This window comes from Choloepus didactylus, chromosome 10 (genome assembly GCF_015220235.1).
Source record: "Choloepus didactylus isolate mChoDid1 chromosome 10, mChoDid1.pri, whole genome shotgun sequence".
Classification (NCBI taxonomy): Eukaryota; Metazoa; Chordata; class Mammalia; order Pilosa; family Megalonychidae; genus Choloepus; species Choloepus didactylus.
In genome coordinates this window covers 94125530-94149552 of record NC_051316.1, presented here as the reverse complement: position 1 = coordinate 94149552, position 24023 = coordinate 94125530, and the positions used below count along the sequence as shown (strand labels likewise).

The 24023-nt window shown below is 38.3% G+C and overlaps 1 protein-coding gene across 6 annotated transcripts in view; it reads left to right on the top strand.

Moving 5' to 3' along the window:
* Positions 1–24023, top strand: part of GARNL3 (GTPase activating Rap/RanGAP domain like 3) — a 221779-nt gene that overhangs the window by 136930 nt on the left and 60826 nt on the right. For 5 of the 6 annotated variants that reach the window (XM_037797335.1, XM_037797332.1, XM_037797333.1 and 2 more), the window contains 6 exons: positions 1045–1109; positions 3778–3841; positions 7570–7596; positions 9727–9825; positions 21667–21742; positions 22431–22529. In XM_037797335.1, the coding sequence (XP_037653263.1) occupies positions 1045–1109; positions 3778–3841; positions 7570–7596; positions 9727–9825; positions 21667–21742; positions 22431–22529 (430 nt within the window). The remainder of the gene's footprint in view (positions 1–1044; positions 1110–3777; positions 3842–7569; positions 7597–9726; positions 9826–21666; positions 21743–22430; positions 22530–24023) is intronic. The other variant, XM_037797334.1, reaches the window with a different exon arrangement.

The window sequence follows — 24023 nt, the reverse complement described above, 5'->3', positions numbered from 1 at the left end:
TCAATTTCTGGTGCTTGGCAGGGAAGATCTCCTCCCCAGCCTGGAGTGGTGGTGAGATTACCAGGTTCTACAGCGGGAACCTGGTAATTTGTCAACAGAGATCTTGAGCTTGAAAAAGTTGAAGAATTCCACTCTGATACCACTGTCCAGGACTTTGACAGATGAGTTGGTAAATGTGTCCTGAAAACCAGAGAAAAGTCTTTTTTATTTCTTTGCCCATCTCGTGCAAGAAATGGCCTTACCCTTCTCTAAATGTTTGTAACAACAATTTTATTATTAGTCAAAGTTAGAATGAAAGTTTTAAAGGTAGATCACATGATAATCCCTTTTGCTAACTATGTAGTGTAAATCACTTTTGGATTATAAATCTATATCATCTCATTTCTGGAGATTTTTGAAAAGAGAATAGCAGTCATCCATCCAGGATGGTTTGGGTGTGGGGCTGTATCATTCAGCACCTTCATTCATTCCCTTTCATTCAACAAATCTTTATTAAGAACTTTCTATAAGTTAGTTATTGTGGGTGCTCATTTAGAGAGAAGGAAACAGACTTTAAGTAAGTAAACCTGGATAAGTATAAAAGTACAAATTATGAAAACTTCTCTGAAGGATTCAGGTGATTTCTAGCTTAAAAACATATGATTTAGAAATATCAGCACATTTGGGTCCCACTGGACATGTAGAGACTATTTTCTTCTTTTGATCTTTGAGGCTTAAAACTCTTGGCTCAAAGTCTAAATTCCCTTCTTGTCTGGTTCAGATGTTTCATCTGTTCATCACAGGATCTAAGACTGAGAACCAGTCAGTCAATATGTTAAAGAGTAATGTTTAAATCCATAAATACTGGGGTGGGGAGGTTGCAAAAGATGCTGTCAAGTCCAAGCAAGCTTTTTTCCAAAATAGAATGTGTTTATTCATATACATGACCCTTGAAGAAAAATGAGAAATTTGGACATAAGCTTGTTTTCTCTAATGGCTGTGTGAGTCCCTTTCAGAGACAAAAATTGCTTAACTTCACACTAATTTGGTGTTTTGACTTTTTAGGGTACCCAGAAAATATGCCTTCCCTACAGTCCAACAAAAACCCTCTCTGTGAAGTCCATCTTAAGGTGAGTACTAATGAATGGAAACCTAACACCAGGATCTGTAGGCCTTTATGATTTTTTTTCTTGTGATCACTCTAAAATTAGTTAGCTTCCTATTTTCTTGAGCCTTGCCTAGGTCCCAGACATTTTGCTAAGTACTTGATTTGCATTACCTCATGTAATCTTTACAGCAACCCTGTAAGGCAGGTTTTGTTATTATCCCCATTTTATAGATGAGGAAATGGAGGCTAAGAGAGAGAAAGCAACTGTCTAAGATCACACAGTAGAATGCAGTGGAACTAAGACCTGAGTCCAGGTCCAGCTAATTCCAGAGCATCACTTTTTTTTTTTTTTTTTTTGGAAATAATTTCAAAGTTATAGGAACAGTTGCAAAAACAATACTAACTCCATACACAGAACTTCATCATACCCTGACCCCCCTCCCCCAATAGCCCAATCCACCAACTTTAACATGCTGTCACATCACTATTTCTTTCCCTCCCTCCCTCCCTCCCTATCTATCATCCATTATCTATTGCTCTGTCTTCTGAACATATGAGAGCTAGCTGCACACATCCTTGAACAAACACTATAATTCACATATACACTTCCCACAGAGCATCACTTTTAAGCATCTCTCCACCCTGCATTAGTCGCTTGCTTCTTTTTTCTTGCGTGTACCCACATACTTCCATTTTGCAAAGAAAATCAAGAAATATTTTTCCTTTCATTTTTTCATTTTGAAAGAGAAACCCAGATGTCATCAAGGCTTGTCTGGGAAGAATGTGCTTATCCTTTGCCAAACAGAAAGTTAAATGAATGGAACATCTGGCTGCTCCCCACTCAGCTGCCTCTAATGACCCTACCTTCCCACCTCTCCCTCATATCTATCTCGCATTTGGTTGGCACCCTCCCTTAGGGAGTTCCTCCACTCAGATTGAGCTTGTTTCTTTATCACCAGCTAAGATGTTACATCATAATAACAATAGCTTCCGTTTGTCAGGAACTGTGCATAACGCTTTACAAGCATTCTTTTATTAAATCAGCTCCATGAAGTAGATCTGTTATTATCTCCACACTATATATATCAGAAATCTGAGCCTCAGAGGGGTGAAGGGATTTGACAAATATTTCATAGTTCAGAAATTACAGAGCTGGGCTTTAAACCTAAATCCATGTGACTCCAGGAGTTGGGCTGTTAACCACTAATGCCATACTGGGTGAAGGTTAGAGCTTATCCCAGTGCCCTGAGGATTTTCCTCTGTATTTGTGTGCAACTAGGTGGTGGTAGGAGATGGTGTTTTCAGTGTTCACAGGTAATACATAATAGCCACAACTCACACTTACCAAAATGTATCTGAGAATGACAAACTTGACTATCAGAGATTGCATATGGCTGGTTAAAGGACACTGAGATTGAGATTTTTTTTTCTTTTTTTTTTTTGACATCACATATTCAGGCTTCATTTGGTCTCCAGATTACTGACCTTCTCCTTTCTGCTCTAGGCTTCTGATTTTTTTTCTTGAGCAGTCTGAACCCAAAATAAAAAAAGCATTAATAAAGAGGTCAACATTTTTGTTGAGCACCTAAATATCTTGCTGCTTCTAAGGAGCTATAAGTCTTAACTTGCTCTGAGAGAAATACTTTGAATTATATTGGCTTAAGATTTCTGTGAATCTTTTTTTTCCCCCTAAAAAGAAGTTACTCCAGCTCCTTTCTTCTTTATGTTTAAAGAATAGGTATTTCATTTATTGTAATTTCCTTCAGTTATAGGAGTAGAGCCTTAGCTTTTCAGCCTACCACCCATAGCCAGTGCAAGTTAACATAATTTTAAAGATCTGGAAAATTAAAATGTTACAGTTGCTTTCAATAGAAAAGATTGTAATTCCTTTTGTTACAATCATGAACTTGAACACTTAAAAGGAAATTAAAATATAAGTACTATGGATACCCTGGATTCAAATCTTAGCTCTGCTACTTACCAGCTTTGTTATCCTGAGCCTCAATTTCCCATCTTTACAGGGGAGATAAAATAGTACTTTTCTCATAGGAACTAAATGAGATAATTCATGTGAAGCATTTAGTTTGGTGTCTTGTATATAGTAAGTACTCTATAAATTACTTATTATTTTAACTTCCACTTGTAAATATTGGAATCCTAACTGAAAGGAGCCATCTAGTTCAACCTCCTTGTTACTCTAGAGGAACTTAAGTTTAAGGAAGTTACATTACTTTTCCAAAGTAAAACATTTACGAGCAGTCTTACTAAGGAGGTCTTTTGCCCTCAGTGGCAAAAGAATTGCCAAGGAAGAAAGAACTATCAGGCCGTCTTAATTATGTTTCATTTTGCCATTGATTGCTAGTAAGTATCAGTAAATCACTTTTTTAGTAATCAAAAAAGAATCTTGGAGATTAATCAAGCTTAAGACAGATGCACCCAGTTCCTCCCTCCCTCATTCTATGAGATTCTTCAGGAGACAGTAAAGTGAGGTAGAATGCAGTGTGTGGTTACTCTTCTATATTCAGTCGTTAGTCACTCATTCGTGGGGTTACATGTCCTGTGTGCCAGGCCCTTCAGGGAATCCAGCTATGATTTTCTAGGACCAATCATGGAGCTTCTCTGAAGAGCAGAGACTTGCTCCGCATTAAGTTTCCACCACATTGTAGCTCATTCTGTCCGTTCTATTCCAGTGCCATGAATCTGGACAAATTTGAGAAAGGTCCCAGAGAAATTTTTCATCCTGAAATACAGAAGGTAATGAAAAATTTTTTTCTTCATAATTGTATAAAATCTATCATGGTGTTAATTAGAACTGACAGATCCGAGATGTTACTTAACTTGGGATACAGAGCAGAATTACCTGTTAAACTTCAAAAAAAGAAACTCATGCAAGAACCCCACATGGAGATTCTGACTTGATAGGTCTGGGGTAGACCCAGGGAATGTGTATTTTTCAAAAATTTTTCAAAAATTTCTTGAGTAAATTCAATGCATAGCCATTACCGAGAACCACTGAACTGTATGGTCCTTGATCTGTGAACCAACATGGTATATGTTCAGAAGGATTTTATTGCCTTAAAAGCCAATCTTTTTACTGAGTAATGTAAAAGTACATGGAATTAGGAAGAGATTTTTTAAAGTGTGATTATTGAGCTCTTGTTTGAGTAGAATACTATGCTAGGTACATGGAGGATCAAAGGTATTCAGAAAGCCATCCTGTTTTCTTAGGACTTACTGTTAAAAGACAAAAATCTGCCTCTGTAAAAAAAAAAAAAAAAAAAAAAAAAAAAAAACAACAACATTTAGAATAATAATCTAATGGTTCATCAGAAAAATGTCAACCAAATTTTGGTCTTGCAGTTGCAATCCACTTAGCTTTGAAAACCCCCTTACTGGAAGTGTGCCAGCTGTGCTTCAGAGCTGAGATTCAGGGCAGGGTGATAAGGGAAGAGGCTGGTGGGACAGGCTGGAATTCTATCCAGGAGGCAGCAGGAAGCCAGGAGAGTCTTTAAGCAGAGGAGCATCGTGCTTAAATTTGCTTTTTAGAGAAATATTTTGGACAGTATGAGAATAGATTGGGCAGTCTTAACCTGCATATCTTTAAAATATAGCTGGCTTTTAAAATAAAGTAATTGGTTCTCAACTTTTTACCACAAATTTTTAAAAGTAATATTTGTACCCTGCTTCAATCCTAGAAGGAATTGAAGCCAAAATGAGCATGTTAGTTTAAACTTTAAGCACCTTTAAGCTTGTTTAGCACACTATGCTTAAGAATAATTCTTTATAGCAAATTTTAAAACAAATTAGAAGCATAAATATTCCAGTTCCAGTGTGCCTTTATTGTTTCATTTGTATGGGTTGTCTTTCTTAATCCTGTCCTCATTTGGGCCTGGGTGTGAGCCTCACTCCCAACCCTGCACCCCAAACACTGAGCCCCAAAACCCAAGGAGCCCACACCATGATGCTTCTTTCTGTTTCTTGTTGCTGAGCAAATTCCCTCAATAGAGTTCATCTTTGCTCAGTCATCCTGATCTTCTTTCTCTCTTCCACAAAATAAAAGATGACAAGGAAAAGAGTTATAGCAATCTTCTACCTGTAACTCTGTGCCTGTTTATTTTTACCAAACAAAATATACTTTCATCCTTTTCCTACATTCGTGTTTTAATTATTTTTTTTCTCTTTAACAAGGAACCATTCTCATGAGCTTTCCCTTCTGGTCATTTACTTAACTATCCATGCCTTCATCCTCTGTGTGTGTGAGTGTGCCCAGATGTGAAATTTAGCATCAGTAGTACTGCTGCTGTTTCCTTAGGAACCTTGAGTGACAGTCTTTAGGTATAGGGGAAAGAGTTCTTAAAATCACAGGATCCAAAACGTGAACAGAAAATAAATCAATTCCACTGTAAATAAGGCATTGTTCTATAAAGTAGAAAGGTATCTTGTGCTATTTTTAAATGTCATTGGACTATTTCTGGCTTCTATGCATAACATTTTACTTGGCCAAAAATCTTTCCAAAAGCAATGTGTGATAAATTAGCTTTAAATGGATAGAGAAACATGGGTGTCTGTGTGATTTTTTCCCACTGCTGCAAATTTGTTTCCAGATAGTTGTGGTATAGTGTGACTTTCCTAAATGACAGGGCTCTTTATGAGAATCTATAGAGCTAAGTTTAGATTTGTTAAGCACTTCTAGGAAAGTAGGATATGTAAAACCACTCTTTCCCAAGCCCCATATATATGGGGAAAAAAAATCAGTGTCAGCTCTTCAAACTAATGACAAAATCATGCATTCATCAAAAACAATGCCAGTAGGGCTGGATTAAGAAACACCATGACTAGCTAGAAAGCATACCTCTGGGCTAAAATTACAAACTGGGAAACAAGCCTAAAGAGGACTTTGTTGATGCTCATTAGTTTAGGAACAAGAGCATTTCAAAAACCTGAGGCATGTTAAGTGGGACGTTGGCAAACCAGTACAAATTGCAGGACCCCACAATTTTGAACAAACCTAATCCCAAATAATGATACTGCAGAATAAATGTAACCTGACCTCCCTTCTGCCCCAGCACTGAATGGTTAGACTCTAGCCCTGAGCTCACAGCCAGGACTCTTGTTCCTAGGCTCCGATTTCTTCAGCCTGGCCATCCATCTCTGTTATTCGATCAGGGACTGGTTGCAAAAATCCCAGTCCTATGGCTTGCCTGGCTGATGGCATTTGTGAAGCGGACAGGTGTGACCTTTGCCTTATTCATCACAGGTAGAGGGAAAGGAGCGCTGGCTCATTTTTCAGTCAAAGGCTGACTAGTCTTCTACCTAGTGTTAGAGCACCAGATTCAGCTCTTACACTTACAGGCCCTGCAACCTTAACCACGACACTTTCCCAGCCCCAGATTCCTTATCTGTGATTCCAGAACAGGTAAACCACTCTGCCTACATCATAGGGTCGTTGAGAAGATCAAAAGAAACTGTGCAAAGAGAGTTTTAATGAAGTGCACAGTGATATGGAAATATGAAGGAATCGTAGTATTTCTAAGTCACAAAGTAAAAAAATGTACAACATACTTTAATTTTTTCCCACAGTTCAGAAATAATAGAGATACCTGAATTCTGAACAAAAGAGGCTTCCTGTTAAGTAAAACGTGGCTTTTCTTTGAGAATTGCCAGGTTTCTGTTTGGCACGGCTCCTGCCTAGAGAACCTTGGACAAGAAGTGGGGTGAGGGTCCCTCCGGCTTCCTCCCAGCCTCCGTCCTGGCCCCAGCTCCTGTCAACTCCTTGCCAGCTTTGGTTTCTCCTCCCCATCACAGTCATGCTTCACTGGGTTCCATCCCTTCCCTGCCTCTATTCATCCATTGTGCTCCCTTCAGAGCCTTTGGTTTTGGTGTCTGCTTATCAACCAGAATCTACTTTGTTGGAAAATTTTGTTCATGGACAAATGGGATTTCCATTATATTAAATTACAGATTTACATATGGAGTGACTGAGAATGAGAAGAAAGTTAACTCAAGGTTGATTAAACCTCCGTTGTGTACCAGGCCCTCCACACACATTAATTCTTTTGCTCTTCACAATGGCCTTCACAGGAGTGAAGACAGTAGTTGTCCTTATATTATGGATGAGAGAACAGAGACCCATAGAGGTGAAATAACTTGACCCAAACACAGTTAAGTGTGTGACATAACTGGGGATTCAATGCCAGGATTATTTAAGTTCACGTCTTCATGCTTTCCTTAGGAGAAGCTCCCATTAAGGACCTGAACTATGGTCAGGCTAGCCATTGGAGGGGGAAAATCTAAGCATCTTGGCTTCTGGCTTTGGTCATAGTTTTCTTTCCAAAGAGTTCGCATAACCAACTCTTCTTATTATTTTCAAAATGTCTCCATATAAAACAGTGTGAGTAAGCGGAAGTGAGGCTTTCACAGAAAGTTAAATAAACTGATCATCTTTAAGCATGGACATAAACTTTTAAAACTTTATTTAACAGGACTTACTGGTTCTTGAAGAACAAGAGGTGAGTAATTTTACGGAGATATTTTCTCCTGCTGTATTCTGCCTCAAAGCTTATAAATATAGTTCTCCTTTCACCATGAACACAACCTTTTCTTTCAATCAAATCTCTACATGGATTTGCACAGTGAGTTCATTATCACTAAAAGACGTTACTGACATGCTTTGTCCAAGGCATATTTCAGAATTTTCTATGCAGCCAGTTGTAAAGATATAAAAACAATCAAACTATTTAAATCTGCTTGGAAACATTCAAATTTTAGCCTTGTGATTAGGGTGAGTAATGATGTTTGAATTTTCATTAATTTTAAGATAGGGCGTTTGTGCTTTATTAGCACATTTGTCTCTTGATATAAAATGCCATGTTTATTGCATGTTTCCATTCCTGTTGCCCCATTTAAGCATTATTGGACTTTCTAAGTACATAACTAATATGGGGAAATATCCAAAGTATTATCAGTAGCACATCTTGCCTCTCATCCTCTGTCCTTTTACACTGCTTTGTTTTGTTTTCTTAATAGTAGTATTTTCATTTATTTGTTGGTTTATTATTACCTGTCTCCCTCACTAGAATGTAAGCACTGTAAAAGAAGGATCCAGTCATCACCACTGGATCCACATATCCTAGAACAGTGCAAACAGAAAGCACATAGTAAACATTTGTTGGTAGAATAAGTGAGCAATTGATTGAATGAATGAATTATAAAACATCATGAAATATCAAATACCATTAAAAAGAATGAGATAGACCTTTTACCTACTGACAAGGGAAGATTTCCATGAAGTAGTAGTAGCTGAAAAAAAGCATTTCACCAAGTAATACTTACAGTATAATCCCAGTTTTATTTTAAAAAAAAAAGATATATATATATATATATACACACACATGCATACCTATGTATATACGTACATACATTCATTCATTCTTCCACTAATTCATTGATCCAACAAATACTTATTGAACTCCTACTGTATGTGCCCCATGCACTACTTGAGGGATTGGGAATATTCTGATGAACAAGATAAGGTTCCTTCTTCATGGAGCTTACAGTTTGGTGGGAAAATACAAATTAAACAAGTAAACTATCAAGCATAAACAGAGTGATATCAATAGCAGCAAGAGCTGTGGAGAAAGTAAAACAAGGTAGTGTGAGATGGGGTAAGGAATAGGTATTTACATTGAGCAGGCAGGGAAGCTTTCTCTGAGGCAGTGCCATCTCATCTGATTCCTGAACATGTAGATGTAAATGCAAAGGAGAGCTGAAAGGATGTACCCTAAATTGTTGGCAGGAGCCTCTTTTGTGCAGGTAAGTGAAAGTTTAGGGTATATGAGACAGAGATGGGCAACGGGAGACATCTATATTTTTATTTATATATTGTCTCTGTTTGAATCATGCTTTTTGCAAAAGAATTCATGGACTCCATGTGCAGTTTGTAAAAGGCAAAAAATAGAGGTAATACACATTTCTGGAAAACATATGAAAAATACAGAAATGTACAAAAGAGGAAAAATCACTTGTCGATCACAGAGACACTACTAATAACATATTAGTACATATGTTTGTATATATTTTATATAAAATTAGGTCTATACTATATGTGGTTTTTACATTTCAGAATTATTCTACTCATTAATTCACAAATATTTATTGAGCATCCAGTAAATACATGCACATGCTTGTAACTAACAAACAATACAAATTTACAAATGGAAATGTGAAACTCCACCCTCTTTTCCGCTTCCATACCTTTTGAAGAATCTCTGTTAGCTGTGTGGTATATATCCTTCCATACTTTTTGGGGGGTCGGGCGGGAATCTCCAAGTTTTTGAAAAATAAATAGCTGGTCTCTATTTCTCAATTTTATTTCCTTACTAATTGAACAATAGTCACTTGCTGTGATGTATTTGAGGAGGTGTGAACAGATCACCATCTTTCAGAGCCCTTTGGAAAGCTGCATAGCCAAGGCATTCCTGTTTAATCCTTCCAGTTTATCACAATTCCACCCTATTTTAGTAGTAAACTATCAGTTGCAAAGATGGGCAGGGGTAAAAATTAATAAACAACAATAGTGATGTTCCTGAAAGGTTAACTTTTTGTCCTGAAACGCAGTTTTTTATTTGTCTACTCCATAGACAGGCACCCCCATGAAAGAGCATGGCACCACAAATTGTCATATACGTGGAGAAAGTGAGAGATGTGTAGGAAACACGTGGAGTCATGGAATCATGGAGGTATTGCCTAAACAAGAAAAACAAAGAACCAGGGTTCTCTAGTTTTAAATCGGGCCATCATTTCTTGGTTCCCAACGATTATTCTGGAATCATTGGGACTCCAGTTTCCCCTCATACTTCACTTTTCTCAAAAGATATAAAGGAGAAAGCCACAGAGAACAGCCAGAAGCTGAAATTTAACAGAACTCAGAAGAAAACAGAGAGGCCAGAAGATGCTGCCAGTGCATTGTTAGGTGACAGAGGATCACCAGCAGCTAGCCCTAGTCCAGCCAGCCCTAGTCCAGCACAATTTTTGTGAAGAAAGCATTGTCTTGATGATGCCTTGATTTGGACTTTTTCCCAGCCTCAAACAGTGAGCGAATAAATTCCATTGTTTAACCTGACCCTTTTCATGGTATTTGCTTGAGCAGCCAAGGATATTAAGATAAGTGACCTTAAGAGTTCCCATGTTTACAGGAATTTGAATGCCCCATCTACTCCCTAGGAAATGGACCTTCTTTCTTGGATGCTCCATGACAGGACTTTAAACCAGGATGTGGCTCTTCTGAAATTCTTCTTGAAAAATAATGCTCCAAATTTGGAAAAAAATGAAAAAGAATTAGCTGTCGTAAAAGATACATTAGACTTCTAGAAATTCCTTATAAAAATAGTGGTGCAAGAAAAAAATTCCATTCACAATAGCAACTAAAAGAATCAAATATTTAGGAATAAATCTAACTCATACACAGAAAACTACGAAATATTGCTAAAAGAAATCAAAGAAGATCTAAATAAATGGAAGGATATTCCATGTTCATGGATTGGAAGACTAAATATCTTTAAGATGGCAATACTACCCAAAGCAATTTATAGATTTATTGCAACCCTTATCAAAATTCCAACAACCTTCTTTGCAGAAATGGAGAAGCCAATCATTAAATTTCTATGAGATGGCAGAGGAGGCGGGGCAAGATGGCAGACTGGTGAGCTGTATGTTTTAGTTACTCCTCCAGGAAAGTAGGTAAAAAGCCAGGAACTGCGTGGACTGGACACCACAGAGCAATCTGTCTTTGGGCATACTTCATACAACACTCATGAAAACGTGGAACTGCTGAGATCAGCGAAATCTGTAAGTTTTTGCGGCCAGGGGACCCGCGCCCCTCCCTGCCAGGCTCAGTCCCGGGGGAGGAGGGGCTGTCAGCTCCGGGAAGGAGAAGGGAGAATTGCAGTGGCTGCTCTCATCGGAAACTCATTCTACTGATTCAAACTCCAACCATAGATAGACTGAGGCCAGACACCAGAGACTCTGAGAGCAGCCAGCCCAGCAGAGAGGAGACGGGCATAGAAGGAAAACAACACGAGAAGCTCCAAAGTAAAAGCAGAGGATTTTTGGAGTTCTGGTGAACACAGAAAGGGGAAGGGCGGAGATCAGGCCTTGAGGCGCATATGCAAATCCCGAAGCAAGGCTGATCTCTCTGCCCAGGGCACCTTTCCTTAATGGCCCTGGTTGCTTTGTCTATTAGCATTTCAATAACCCATTAGATCTCTGAGGAGGGCCGTTTTTTTGTTTTTTTGTTTTTTTGTTTTTTTTTTTTTAAATCCTTTTTGCTTTTTCTAAAACAATTACTCTAAGAAGCTCAATACAGAAAGCTTCAAAGAATTGAAATTTGGGCACGTCAAGTCAAGAGCAGAACTAAGAGAGCTCTGAGACAAAAGGCAATAATCCAGTGGCTGAGAAAATTCACTAAACAACACAACTTCCCAAGAAAAGGGGGGTGTCCGCTCACAGCCACCATCCTGGTGGACAGGAAACACTCCTGCCCATCGCCAGCCCCATAGCCCAGAGCTGCCCCAGACAACCCAGTGTGACGGAAGTGCTTCAAATAACAGGCACACACCACAAAACTGGGCGTGGACATTAGCCTTCCCTGCAACCTCAGCTGAATGTCCCAGAGCTGGGAAGGGGGAGCAGTGTGAATTAACAGAGCCCCATTCAGCCATCATTTGAGCAGACTGGGAGCCTCCCAACACAGCCCAGCAGCCCAGAACTGCCCTGGGGGGACGGCACTCACCTGTGACATAGCACAGTCATCCCTCAACAGAGGACCCGGGGTGCACAGCCTGGAAGAGGGGCCCACTTGCAAGTCTCAGGAGCCATACGCCAATACCAAAGACTTGTGGGTCAGTGGCAGAGACAAACTGTGGCAGGACTGAACTGAAGGATTAGACTATTGCAGTAGCTTTAAAACTCTAGGATCATCAGGGAGATTTGATTGTTAGGGCCACCCCCCCTCCCCGACTGCCCAGAAACACGCCCCACATACAGGGCAGGCAACACCAACTACACACGCAAGCTTGGGACACCAATTGGGCCCCACAAGACTCACTCCCCCACTCACCAAAAAGGCTAAGCAGGGGAGATCTGGCTTGTGGAGAACAGGTGGCTCGTGGACGCCACCTGCTGGTTAGTTAGAGAAAGTGTACTCCACAAAGCTGTAGATCTGATAAATTAGAGATAAGGACTTCAACTGGTCTACAAACCCTAAAAGAACCCTATCAAGGACAGCAAATGCCACGAGGCCAAAAACAACAGAAAATTATAAAGCATATGAAAAAACCAGACGATATGGATAACCCAAGCCCAAGCACCCAAATCAAAAGACCAGAAGAGACACACCTAGAGCAGCTACTCAAAGAACTAAAGATGAACAATGAGACCCTAGTACGGGATATGAAGGAAATCAAGAAGACCCTAGAAGAGCATAAAGAAGACATTGCAAGACTAAATAAAAAAATGGATGATCTTATGGAAATTAAAGAAACTGTTGACCAAATTAAAAAGATTCTGGACACTCATAGTACAAGACTAGAGGAAGTTGAACAACGAATCAGTGACCTGGAAGATGACAGAATGGAAAATGAAAGCATAAAAGAAAGAATGGGGAAAAAAATTGAAAAACTCGAAATGGACCTCAGGGATATGATAGATAATATGAAACGTCCGAATATAAGACTCATTGGTGTCCCAGAAGGGGAAGAAAAGGGTAAAGGTCTAGGAAGAGTATTCAAAGAAATTGTTGGGGAAAACTTCCCAAATCTTCTAAACAACATAAATACACAAATCATAAATGCTCAGCGAACTCCAAATAGAATAAATCCAAAAAAACCCACTCCGAGACATATACTGATCACACTGTCAAACATAGAAGAGAAGGAGCAAGTTCTGAAAGCAACAAGAGAAAAGCAATTCACCACATACAAAGGAAACAGCATAAGACTAAGTAGTGACTACTCAGCAGCCACCATGGAGGCGAGAAGGCAATGGCACGATATATTTAAAATTCTGAGAGAGAGGAATTTCCAGCCAAGAATACTTTATCCAGCAAAGCTCTCCTTCAAATTTGAGGGAGAGCTTAAATTTTTCACAGACAAAGAAATGCTGAGAGAATTTGCTAACAAGAGACCTGCCCTACTGGAGATACTAAAGGGAGCCCTACAGACAGAGAAACAAAGACAGGACAGAGAGACTTGGAGAAAGGTTCAGTACTAAAGAGATTTGGTATGGGTACAATAAAGGATATTAATAGAGAGAGGGAAAAATATGGCAAACATAATCCAAAGGATAAGATGGCCGATTCAAGAAATGCCTTCACGGTTTTAACGTTGAATGTAAATGGATTAAACTCCCCAATTAAAAGATATAGATTCGCAGAATGGATCAAAAAAAATGAACCATCAATATGTTGCATACAAGAGACTCATCTTAGACACAGGGACACAAAGAAATTGAAAGTGAAAGGATGGAAAAAAATATTTCATGCAAGCTACAGCCAAAAGAAAGCAGGTGTAGCAATATTAATCTCAGATAAAATAGACTTCAAATGCAGGGATGTTTTGAGAGACAAAGAAGGCCACTACATACTAATAAAAGGGGCAATTCAGCAAGAAGAAATAACAATCGTAAATGTCTATGCACCCAATCAAGGTGCCACAAAATACATGAGAGAAACATTGGCAAAACTAAAGGAAGCAATTGATGTTTCCACAATAATTGTGGGAGACTTCAACACATCACTCTCTCCTATAGATAGATCAACCAGACAGAAGACCAATAAGGAAATTGAAAACCTAAACAATCTGATAAATGAATTAGATTTAACAGACATCTACAGGACATTACATCCCAAATCACCAGGATACACATACTTTTCTAGTGCTCACGGAACTTTCTCCAGAATAGATCATATGCTGGAACATAAAACAAGCCTCAATAAATTTAAAAAGATTGAAATTATTCAAAGCACATTCTCTGACCACAATGGAATACAATTAGAAGTCAATAACCATCAGAGACTTAGAAAATTCACAAATACCTGGAGGTAAACAACACACTCCTAAACAATCAGTGGGTTAAAGAAGAAATAGCAAGAGAAATTGCTAAATATATAGAGACGAATGAAAATGAGAACACAACATACCAAAACCTATGGGATGCAGCAAAAGCAGTGCTAAGGGGGAAATTTATAGCACTAAACGCATATATTAAAAAGGAAGAAAGAGCCAAAATCAAAGAACTAATGGATCAACTGAAGAAGCTAGAAAATGAACAGCAAACCAATCCTAAACCAAGTACAAGAAAAGAAATAACAAGGATTAAAGCAGAAATAAATGACACAGAGAACAAAAAAACAATAGAAAGGATAAATATCACCAAAAGTTGGTTCTTTGAGAAGATCAACAAGATTGACAAGCCCCTAGCTAGACTGACAAAATCAAAAAGAGAGAAGACCCATATAAACAAAATAATGAATGAAAAAGGTGACATAACTGCAGATCCTGAAGAAATTAAAAAAATTATAAGAGGATATTATGAACAACTGTATGGCAACAAACTGGATAATGTAGAAGAAATGGACAATTTCCTGGAAACATATGAACAACCTAGACTGACCAGAGAAGAAATAGAAGACCTCAACCAACCCATCACAAGCAAAGAGATCCAATCAGTCATCAAAAATCTTCCCACAAATAAATGCCCAGGGCCAGATGGCTTCACAGGGGAATTCTACCAATCTTTCCAGAAAGAACTGACACCAATCTTACTTAAACTCTTTCAAAACATTGAAAAAAATGGAACACTACCTAACTCATTTTATGAAGCTAACATCAATCTAATACCAAAACCAGGCAAAGATGCTACAAAAAAGGAAAACTACCGGCCAATCTCCCTAATGAATATAGATGCAAAAATCCTCAACAAAATACTTGCAAATCAAATCCAAAGACACATTAAAAAAATCATACACCATGACCAAGTGGGGTTCATTCCAGGCATGCAAGGATGGTTCAACATAAGAAAAACAATCAATGTATTACAACACATTAAAAACTCGAAAGGGAAAAATCAATTGATCATCTCAATAGATGCTGAAAAAGCATTTGACAAAATCCAACATCCCTTTTTGATAAAAACACTTCAAAAAGTAGGAATTGAAGGAAACTTCCTCAACATGATAAAGAGCATATATGAAAAACCCACAGCCAGCATAGTACTCAATGGTGAGAGACTGAAAGCCTTCCCTCTAAGATCAGGAACAAGACAAGGATGCCCGCTGTCACCACTGTTATTCAACATTGTGCTGGAAGTGCTAGCCAGGGCAATCCGGCAAGACAAAGAAATAAAAGGCATCCAAATTGGAAAAGAAGAAGTAAAACTGTCATTGTTTGCAGATGATATGATCTTATATCTAGAAAACCCTGAGAAATCAACGATACACCTACTAGAGCTAATAAACAAATTTAGCAAAGTAGCGGGATACAAGATTAATGCACATAAGTCAGTAATGTTTCTATATGCTAGAAATGAACAAACTGAAGAGACACTCAAGAAAAAGATACCATTTTCAATAGCAACTAAAAAAATCAAGTACCTAGGAATAAACTTAACCAAAGATGTAAAAGACCTATACAAAGAAAACTACATAACTCTACTAAAAGAAATAGAAGGGGACCTTAAAAGATGGAAAAATATTCCATGTTCATGGATAGGAAGGCTAAATGTCATTAAGATGTCAATTCTACCCAAACTCATCTACAGATTCAATGCAATCCCAATCAAAATTCCAACAACCTACTTTGCAGACTTGGAAAAGCTAGTTATGAAATTTATTTGGAAAGGGAAGATGCCTCGAATTGCTAAAGACACTCTAAAAAAGAAAAACGAAGTGGGAGGACTTACACTCCCTGACTTTGAAGCTTATTATAAAGCCACAGTTGCCAAGACAGCATGGTACTGGCACAAAGATAGACATATAGATCAATGGAATCGAATTGAGAATTCAGAGATAGACCCTCAGATCTATGGCCGACTGATCTTTGATAAGGCCCCCAAAGTCACCGAACTGAGCCATAATGGTCTTTTCAACAAATGGGGCTGGGAGAGTTGGATATCCATATCCAAAAGAATGAAAGAGGACCCCTACCTCACCCCCTACACAAAAATTAACTCAAAATGGACCAAAGATCTCAATATAAAAGAAAGTACCATAAAACTCCTAGAAGATAATGTAGGAAAACATCTTCAAGACCTTGTATTAGGAGGCCACTTCCTAGACTTTACACCCAAAGCACAAGCAACAAAAGAGAAAATAGATAAATGGGAACTCCTCAAGCTTAGAAGTTTCTGCACCTCAAAGGAATTTCTCAAAAAGGTAAAGAGGCAGCCAACTCAATGGGAAAAAATTTTTGGAAACCATGTATCTGACAAAAGACTGATATCTTGCATATACAAAGAAATCCTACAACTCAATGACAATAGTACAGACAGCCCAATTATAAAATGGGCAAAAGATATGAAAAGACAGTTCTCTGAAGAGGAAATACAAATGGCCAAGAAACACATGAAAAAATGTTCAGCTTCACTAGCTATTAGAGAGATGCAAATTAAGACCACAATGAGATACCATCTAACACCGGTTAGAATGGCTGCCATTAAACAAACAGGAAACTACAAATGCTGGAGGGGATGTGGAGAAATTGGAACTCTTATTCATTGTTGGTGGGACTGTATAATGGTTCAGCCACTCTGGAAGTCAGTCTGGCAGTTCCTTAGAAAACTAGATATAGAGCTACCATTCGATCCAGCGATTGCACTCCTCGGTATATACCCGGAAGATCGGAAAGCAGTGACACGAACAGATATCTGCACGCCAATGTTCATAGCAGCATTATTCACAATTGCCAAGAGATGGAAACAACCCAAATGTCCTTCAACAGATGAGTGGATAAATAAAATGTGGTATATACACACGATGGAATACTACGCGGCAGTAAGAAGGAACGATCTGGTGAAACATATGACAACATGGATGAACCTTGAAGACATAATGCTGAGCGAAATAAGCCAGGCACAAAAAGAGAAATATATATGCTACCACTAATGTGAACTTTGAAAAATGTAAAACAAATGGTTTATAATGTAGAATGTAGGGGAACTAGCAGTAGAGAGCAATTAAGGAAGGGGGAACAATAATCCAGGAAGAACAGATAAGCTATTTAACGTTCTGGGGATGCCCAGAAATGACTATGGTCTGTTAATTTCTGATGGTTGTAGTAGGAACAAGTTCACTGAAATGTTGCTATATTATGTAACTTTCTTGGGGTAAAGTAGGAACATGTTGGAAGTTAAGCAGTTATCTTAGGTTAGTTGTCTTTTTCTTACTCCCTTGCTATGGTCTCTTTGAAATGCTCTTTTATTGTATGTTTGTTTTCTTTTTAACTTTTTTTTTCATACAGGTGATTTGAAAAAAGAAGGGAAAGTTAAAAAAAAAAAAAAAAAAGAGAAAAAAGAGAAAAAAGACAAACAAGGGAAAAAAAAAAAAAAAAAAAGAAAAAAGATGTGGTGCCCCCTTGAGGAGCCTGTGGAGAATGCAGGGATATTCGCCTGCCCCACCTCCATGGTTGCTAGCATGACCACAGACATAGGGGACTGGTGGTTTGATGGGTTGAGCCCTCTACCATAAGTTTTACCCTTGGGAAGACGGTTGCTGCAAAGGAGAGGCTAGGCCTCCCTGTATTTGTGCCTAAGAGTCTCCTCCTGAATGCCTCTTTGTTGCTCAGATGTGGCCCTCTCTCTCTGGCTAAGCCAACTTGAAAGGTGAAATCACTGCCCTCCCCCCTACGTGGGATCAGACACCCAGGGAAGTGAATCTCCCTGGCAACGTGGAATGTGGCTCCCAGGGAGGAATGTAGACCTGGCACCGTGGGACGGAGAACATCTTCTTGACCAAAAGGGGGATGTGAAAGGAAATGAAATAAGCTTCAGTGGCAGAGAGATTCCAAAAGGAGCCGAGAGGTCACTCTGGTGGGCACTCTTATGCACACTTTAGACAACCCTTTTTAGGTTCTAAAGAATTGGGGTAGCTGGTGGTGGATACCTGAAACTATCAAACTACAACCCAGAACCCATGAATCTCGAAGACAGTTGTATAAAAATGTAGCTTATGAGGGGTGACAATGGGATTGGGAAAGCCATAAGGACCAAACACCACTTTGTCTAGTTTATGGATGGATGTGTAGAAAAGTAGGGGAAGGAAACAAACAGACAAAGGTACCCAGTGTTCTTTTTTACTTCAATTGCTCTTTTTCACTCTAATTATTATTCTTGTTATTTTTGTGTGTGTCCTAATGAAGGTGTCAGGGATTGATTTAGGTGATGAATGTACAACTATGTAATGGTGCTGTAAACAATCGAAAGTACAATTTGTTTTGTATGACTGCGTGGTATGTGAATATATCTCAATAAAATGATGATAAAAAAAAAAAAAAAAAAAATTTCTATGAAAGAGTAAGGGACCCTGAATAGATAAAGGCATCTAGAAAAAGAAGAATGAAGTTGGAGGACTCACATTTTCCAATCTTAAAACTTATTACAAAGCCACAGTGATTGAAACAGCATGGTACTGGCACAAGGACAGGCATATAGACCAATGGAATACTCAGAAATCAACCCTCACATTTATGGCCAACTGATTTTTTGAAAAGGCAGCAAAGACCAGTCTCTTCAACAAATGACACTGGGAAAATTGGATCTCTATTTGCAAAAAAAGGAAGACCCATACCTCACACCATATTCAAAAATCAACTCAAAATGGATCAAAGAGCTTAATATAAGAGCTAAAACCATCAAACTCCTAAAAGAAAATGCAGGGAAGCATCTTTAAGACCCTGTGTTAGGCAACAGGTTCTTAGACTTTATACCCAAAGCACAATCAAGAATAATAAAATAAATAAATGAAATCTCATCAAAATTAGAAGCTTTTATGCATCAAAGGACTTTATCATGAAAGTAAAACAACCTACACAATGAGAGAAAATATTTGGAAACCACATATCCAATAAAGATTAATATCCAGAATATATAAAGAAATCCTTCAAATTAACAACAAAAGGACAATTAATCCAATTAAAAATTGGGCGAAAGACTTGAACAGACATCTCTCTAAAGAAGATATACAAATGGCTAAAAATCACATGAAAAGATGCACAACATCATTAGCCATCAGGGAAATGCAGATCAAAACCACAATGAGATACATTTCTCACCCATTAGAATGGCTACTATTAAAAAGACAGAAAACAAGTGCTGGGGATGATGTGGAGAAATAAGAACACTCATTCATTGCTGATGGCATTGTAAAATGATGCAGTCACTGTGGAAGACAGTTTGGCAGTTCCTCAGAAAGCTAAGCATAGAACTACCATATGACCTGGCAATCCTACTACTAGGTATATACCCAAAAGAATTGAAACCTGGGACTTGAACAGATATTTGCACACCAATGTTCATAGCGTCACGATTCACAATTGCCAAAAGATGGAAGCAACCCATGTGTTCATCAAATACAAAGGAATAGTATTCTCCTGTAAAAAAGAGTGAAGTCCTGTTACATGTGACAACATGGATGAACCTTGAAGACAACAAAATCATGTTGAGTGAAATAAGCCAATATTGTATGATCTCACTGTTCTGAAACAATTAAAATAAGCAAACTCATATAGAGTCAGAATCTGGAATATAGGTTAACAGAGGACAGGACGGAGATAGGGAATGGGAAGTTAAGGCTTAAAAGGTACAGAGTTCCTATTTGGAATGACGGAAATGTTTTGGTTAATGGATGGTCTGGTGGTTGCACAACATTGTGAATGCAAATAACAAACAGCATTGAAATATTTATCTAAATATGATTTAAAGGGAAATGTTACATTGTATATATGGTAAGAGAATAAAAATTTTAAAAATCCATGGAACTCAACTATACAAACAGTGAACCCTACGTTAAACCATGGACTTTAATAGTACAATTATAAAAATATGCTATCATAAATTGTAACAAATGTTCCACACCAATGCAAGATGGTGGTGGTTGGGTGGTGTATGGGAATCTTGTAATTTAGTCATGTAAATTAAAAAAAAGAAAAAGAAATAAATATAATTCCTAGCATACTGTGAATTCATAAGAATGTGACTATTAAATTGGTTTGCAATATGTTGATTTCTGTCCCGTAAAATTTAGAATTTAAAAATGAAAAAGCTCCAAACAACTAGAATTACAAATATGGCCTATCCCTATGTTACATAGCTGAGCAGGACTTAGGTCCTGAGAAAACCAGTGTGCATGAATTCCTTCCCCTCAGGGGCCCAGGTCTGGTCTTGGGCTTGAGACCTCCAGTGCTGCCAGTAGCAGCCAACCTCATGAAGCACTAAGGATGTTATGTTGGATGACTTATTAAAATATACTTTGTGATGGCCAAGTAGCCCCAAATCAAAATACCTCCTCCTAAAATATGAAAAAAAACTCATCATATTGAGCAATACCTTGATTGTGCCTTGACCTCCCACCTCTGTCCCAAAGGAAAATGCTTTAAAGATCTTTGTTCCTTGTCCATCCCTAAATTGACTACCAAGAATCCCCCATCTGGTTTTGGTCACACAACTTTGCAGAGGTTGATTCTGTTCCAACATCAGACTTTTTCATTATTGAGTATTTCAGACATACAAAAAAATACTGAGGATAATATAATACTTATAAACCCACTACGCAGCTTGAGAAAAAAAAAATTAAAGATACAATTACGACCCTGTGTGTACTGCTCCCTAATCCTACTCCTTTTTCTTTCTCCCTTCCCTGTAGAAACTACTATCAAGCATTTGGTGTTGTTCATTCCCACAAGATCAGATTTTAATCCAGTGTTTAAAGTTGATGATGGTGGACTGAACATTTGTACTAGCTACTTCCTGGTGTTTTTTTGTTTTGTTTTGTTTTGGCATCTGATTTGTGGCTTCTTGAGAGTAAATATTTTTAGGAATTGGGAAAAATGAGCTTTTAGTACAAATTGCCTAAAATTTCCATTTCTATTTCTAAAAGAATCTACAAGATAGCCTAAGATTGTTATGATAAAAAATGAATTATAATTAGCTCTCCTTTGCTAACTGGGGTTTGGAGTATTGAGGTTTGGGTTGATTAGAAGAGGATGCCAATCTTGTGAATTCCTGTGAGCCATTTATTTTAATTACTGTCTTGTCACAGAATGGACATGGCATTCTGCAGATGCTATTGCTAATGAAATTACAAATGAATGAACACACATAAAATCAATCTGTAAGTTTAAAAAAATCTGTAAAAATAAAAGAATGATTGTTAACATTGATCAAAATTGGAATGTGGGAAGAAAGTAACCCCAAGTATCCATTCTGGTGACTGCCATTTTGTCTTCCTTAATAATGAACAGCAGCTCACAGCTATTGTTGCCTTGATGATAAGATTCTTTACTCTAACACCTTTTAATGTCTTTTATTGTAAGGGCTCTGTCAATTTCAAGTTTGGGGTTCTTTTTGCCAAAGACGGGCAGCTCACTGATGATGAAATGTTCAGCAATGGTGAGTGGTTTCCCCTTGCTTTCTGCTGAGTGGAAACCCTGTGTTGCCTTATTTGTAATTTTAACAATCCAAACTGAATTTGCCTGTTGAGTTGGAATTGTTTAATACAGAGAAACACCCAATAGTTTTATGACATTTTAGGGTAAATTTTCAGGGTAAATTTTGTAGGTCAGTTGTTGCCCAGTTGTATTCATGTGTTCATTCAACCTGTATTTATTCATCACCTAATTTGTTTCAGGCACTGCCCTAGGCACTGAAGATAGTCTACCTGGAAAATTACATGGGATTTGGAGAATTCGTTTCTACACAGTATCAGTAGCAATGAAAGATTTTTCTCTGTGTTTTTTATGATTGAGAGAATTTAAAGTGATGTCATTTTCCTAATCTTTAGCACTGTTTGTGGTAAATACGTTTATTATTAATAGAAGTAGAAATGTTTTCATTGTGTAATACTAAGCACCTGTGATCCTAGTCTGTCATCGGTAAGATTGGTTGGTCTGGTTCTGTGGTTTTCCTTACGTTGGTTTCTTGGGAATCATGGAACTTCCTGCATGGTCCCCAAGGAGGAAGAAATGCAATTGTTTACCTACTGCAGAGCTTTAGTTAATTTTCAAGTGATTTCAATGAAGTTAGAAAAAGAGGACTTGTTGATACCCATACTTTCCTCATACTTGACCTATTCCTACAGAAATCGGAAGTGAGGCTTTTCAAAAATTTTTAAATCTCCTGGGTGACACAATCACTCTAAAGGGCTGGTCAGGCTACCGTGGTGGACTGGACACCAAAAGTAAGTTTGCCTCTTTGTGTGTGTGTGTGTTTGTTAGAGCAATTGTATGCTTACAGAAAACTTATGCAGGGAGTCCATATACCCCACCTCACTCACATAGTTTTCCCTATTATTAAAATTTTGGCATAGTGTGGTTTATTTGAGTAAGCTTGCCTCTTGATCTATTCTGTTTTAATTTGTATAATTTGTGTTAGGCTGACCTGAGTTCGAAATGATGCCCAAGATGGGGGTAGGGATAGACAAGAGGGGATTGGAGGGATATCAGACTTGACACTCAGACTAACTCAGGGTCATTGGACATATTTGGTGGCTCCATTGAGCTTTGCAGACTAAATCAGCCTTCACCTCCTCTGCGCAGTGTCAGGAGTCATGGTCTGCCCATGAACACTTATTACTGAGCACCTTCTTGGTCCTAGGACTGTGCTAGGCTCCAGGGATATAGCAGTGGACAAACCATCTTGGTCCCTGCCTTCTCAGAGCTTATATCTAGTTGACAACAGAGACATTAAACAGATAATTATCAAATAGTTTAAGCCTAAATACCTCTATATACAGAGTGCCATGGGACATTTTGCCTAATCTGGGGAATTAAGGAAGGCTCCCCTGAGGGAGTGTTGTTTGAGATCTGAGCAAGTAATGAATAGGCATAATTTGAATGTCTTGAGGGGAGAAAAGAATTCCAAGCAAAGAGGAGGTTTATGAAGTCCCTGAGGCAAGAAAGAACATGATCCTTCCTTCACAAGTTCTAGAAACTAAGAATCCCTTATAGCTGGAAGGAGCAAGAATACACAATATGGACTTGGAGAAGGTGGGTACAAGGCAGCCTAATCCTGCAGGGAGTTGGAAGTCTTGTTAATTTTGAATTTTATTCTAAATGTATTTGGATGCCATTAAAGGATTTTAAGTAGGGGAGTGATGGGATCAGATTTGCACTTTTGAGCAGAACACTCTGGCTGCAGTGTGGAGAATGGTCCAAAGGGAGTAAGAGGCTGTTGCAGTAATCCAAACAAAAGATAACGATTTCCTTGGCTGGGGAGGGTTTGGAAGGTTGGAAAGGAGAGAAGTGGACTGATTCAAGAGCTGCTTTAAACATAGACGTGGCAGAAATCTGTAACTAATTGAACATAGTGGGTAAAGAGGAGAGAAGAACCACAGATGGCACCCGGGTTTCCGACCTGGGCAGCTGGGTGGGTGATGGGTCCAGCGATGAGACTGGGAACACCAGTGGAGAAGCAATTTGGAGGTGGGGATCTGGACGGGGTTGTGTGGGTAAGATGACAGTTTAGGTTTGGGATCACTAATGCTATTTTATATCAATATAGCATTTCTAGGTTTTTCATGTGCTTTAATTTTCGTTGTTTTTTTTTTTGATCCTCGCAGTCAATTCTTGTGGTAAATTGGATAGGTTGTATGATACTCATTTAGCCTAAATTTAATAGTCTTCAAATCTGAGTAGCCTTACCCTTTGGAAGCTGCATCTCTCCACCAGACCAT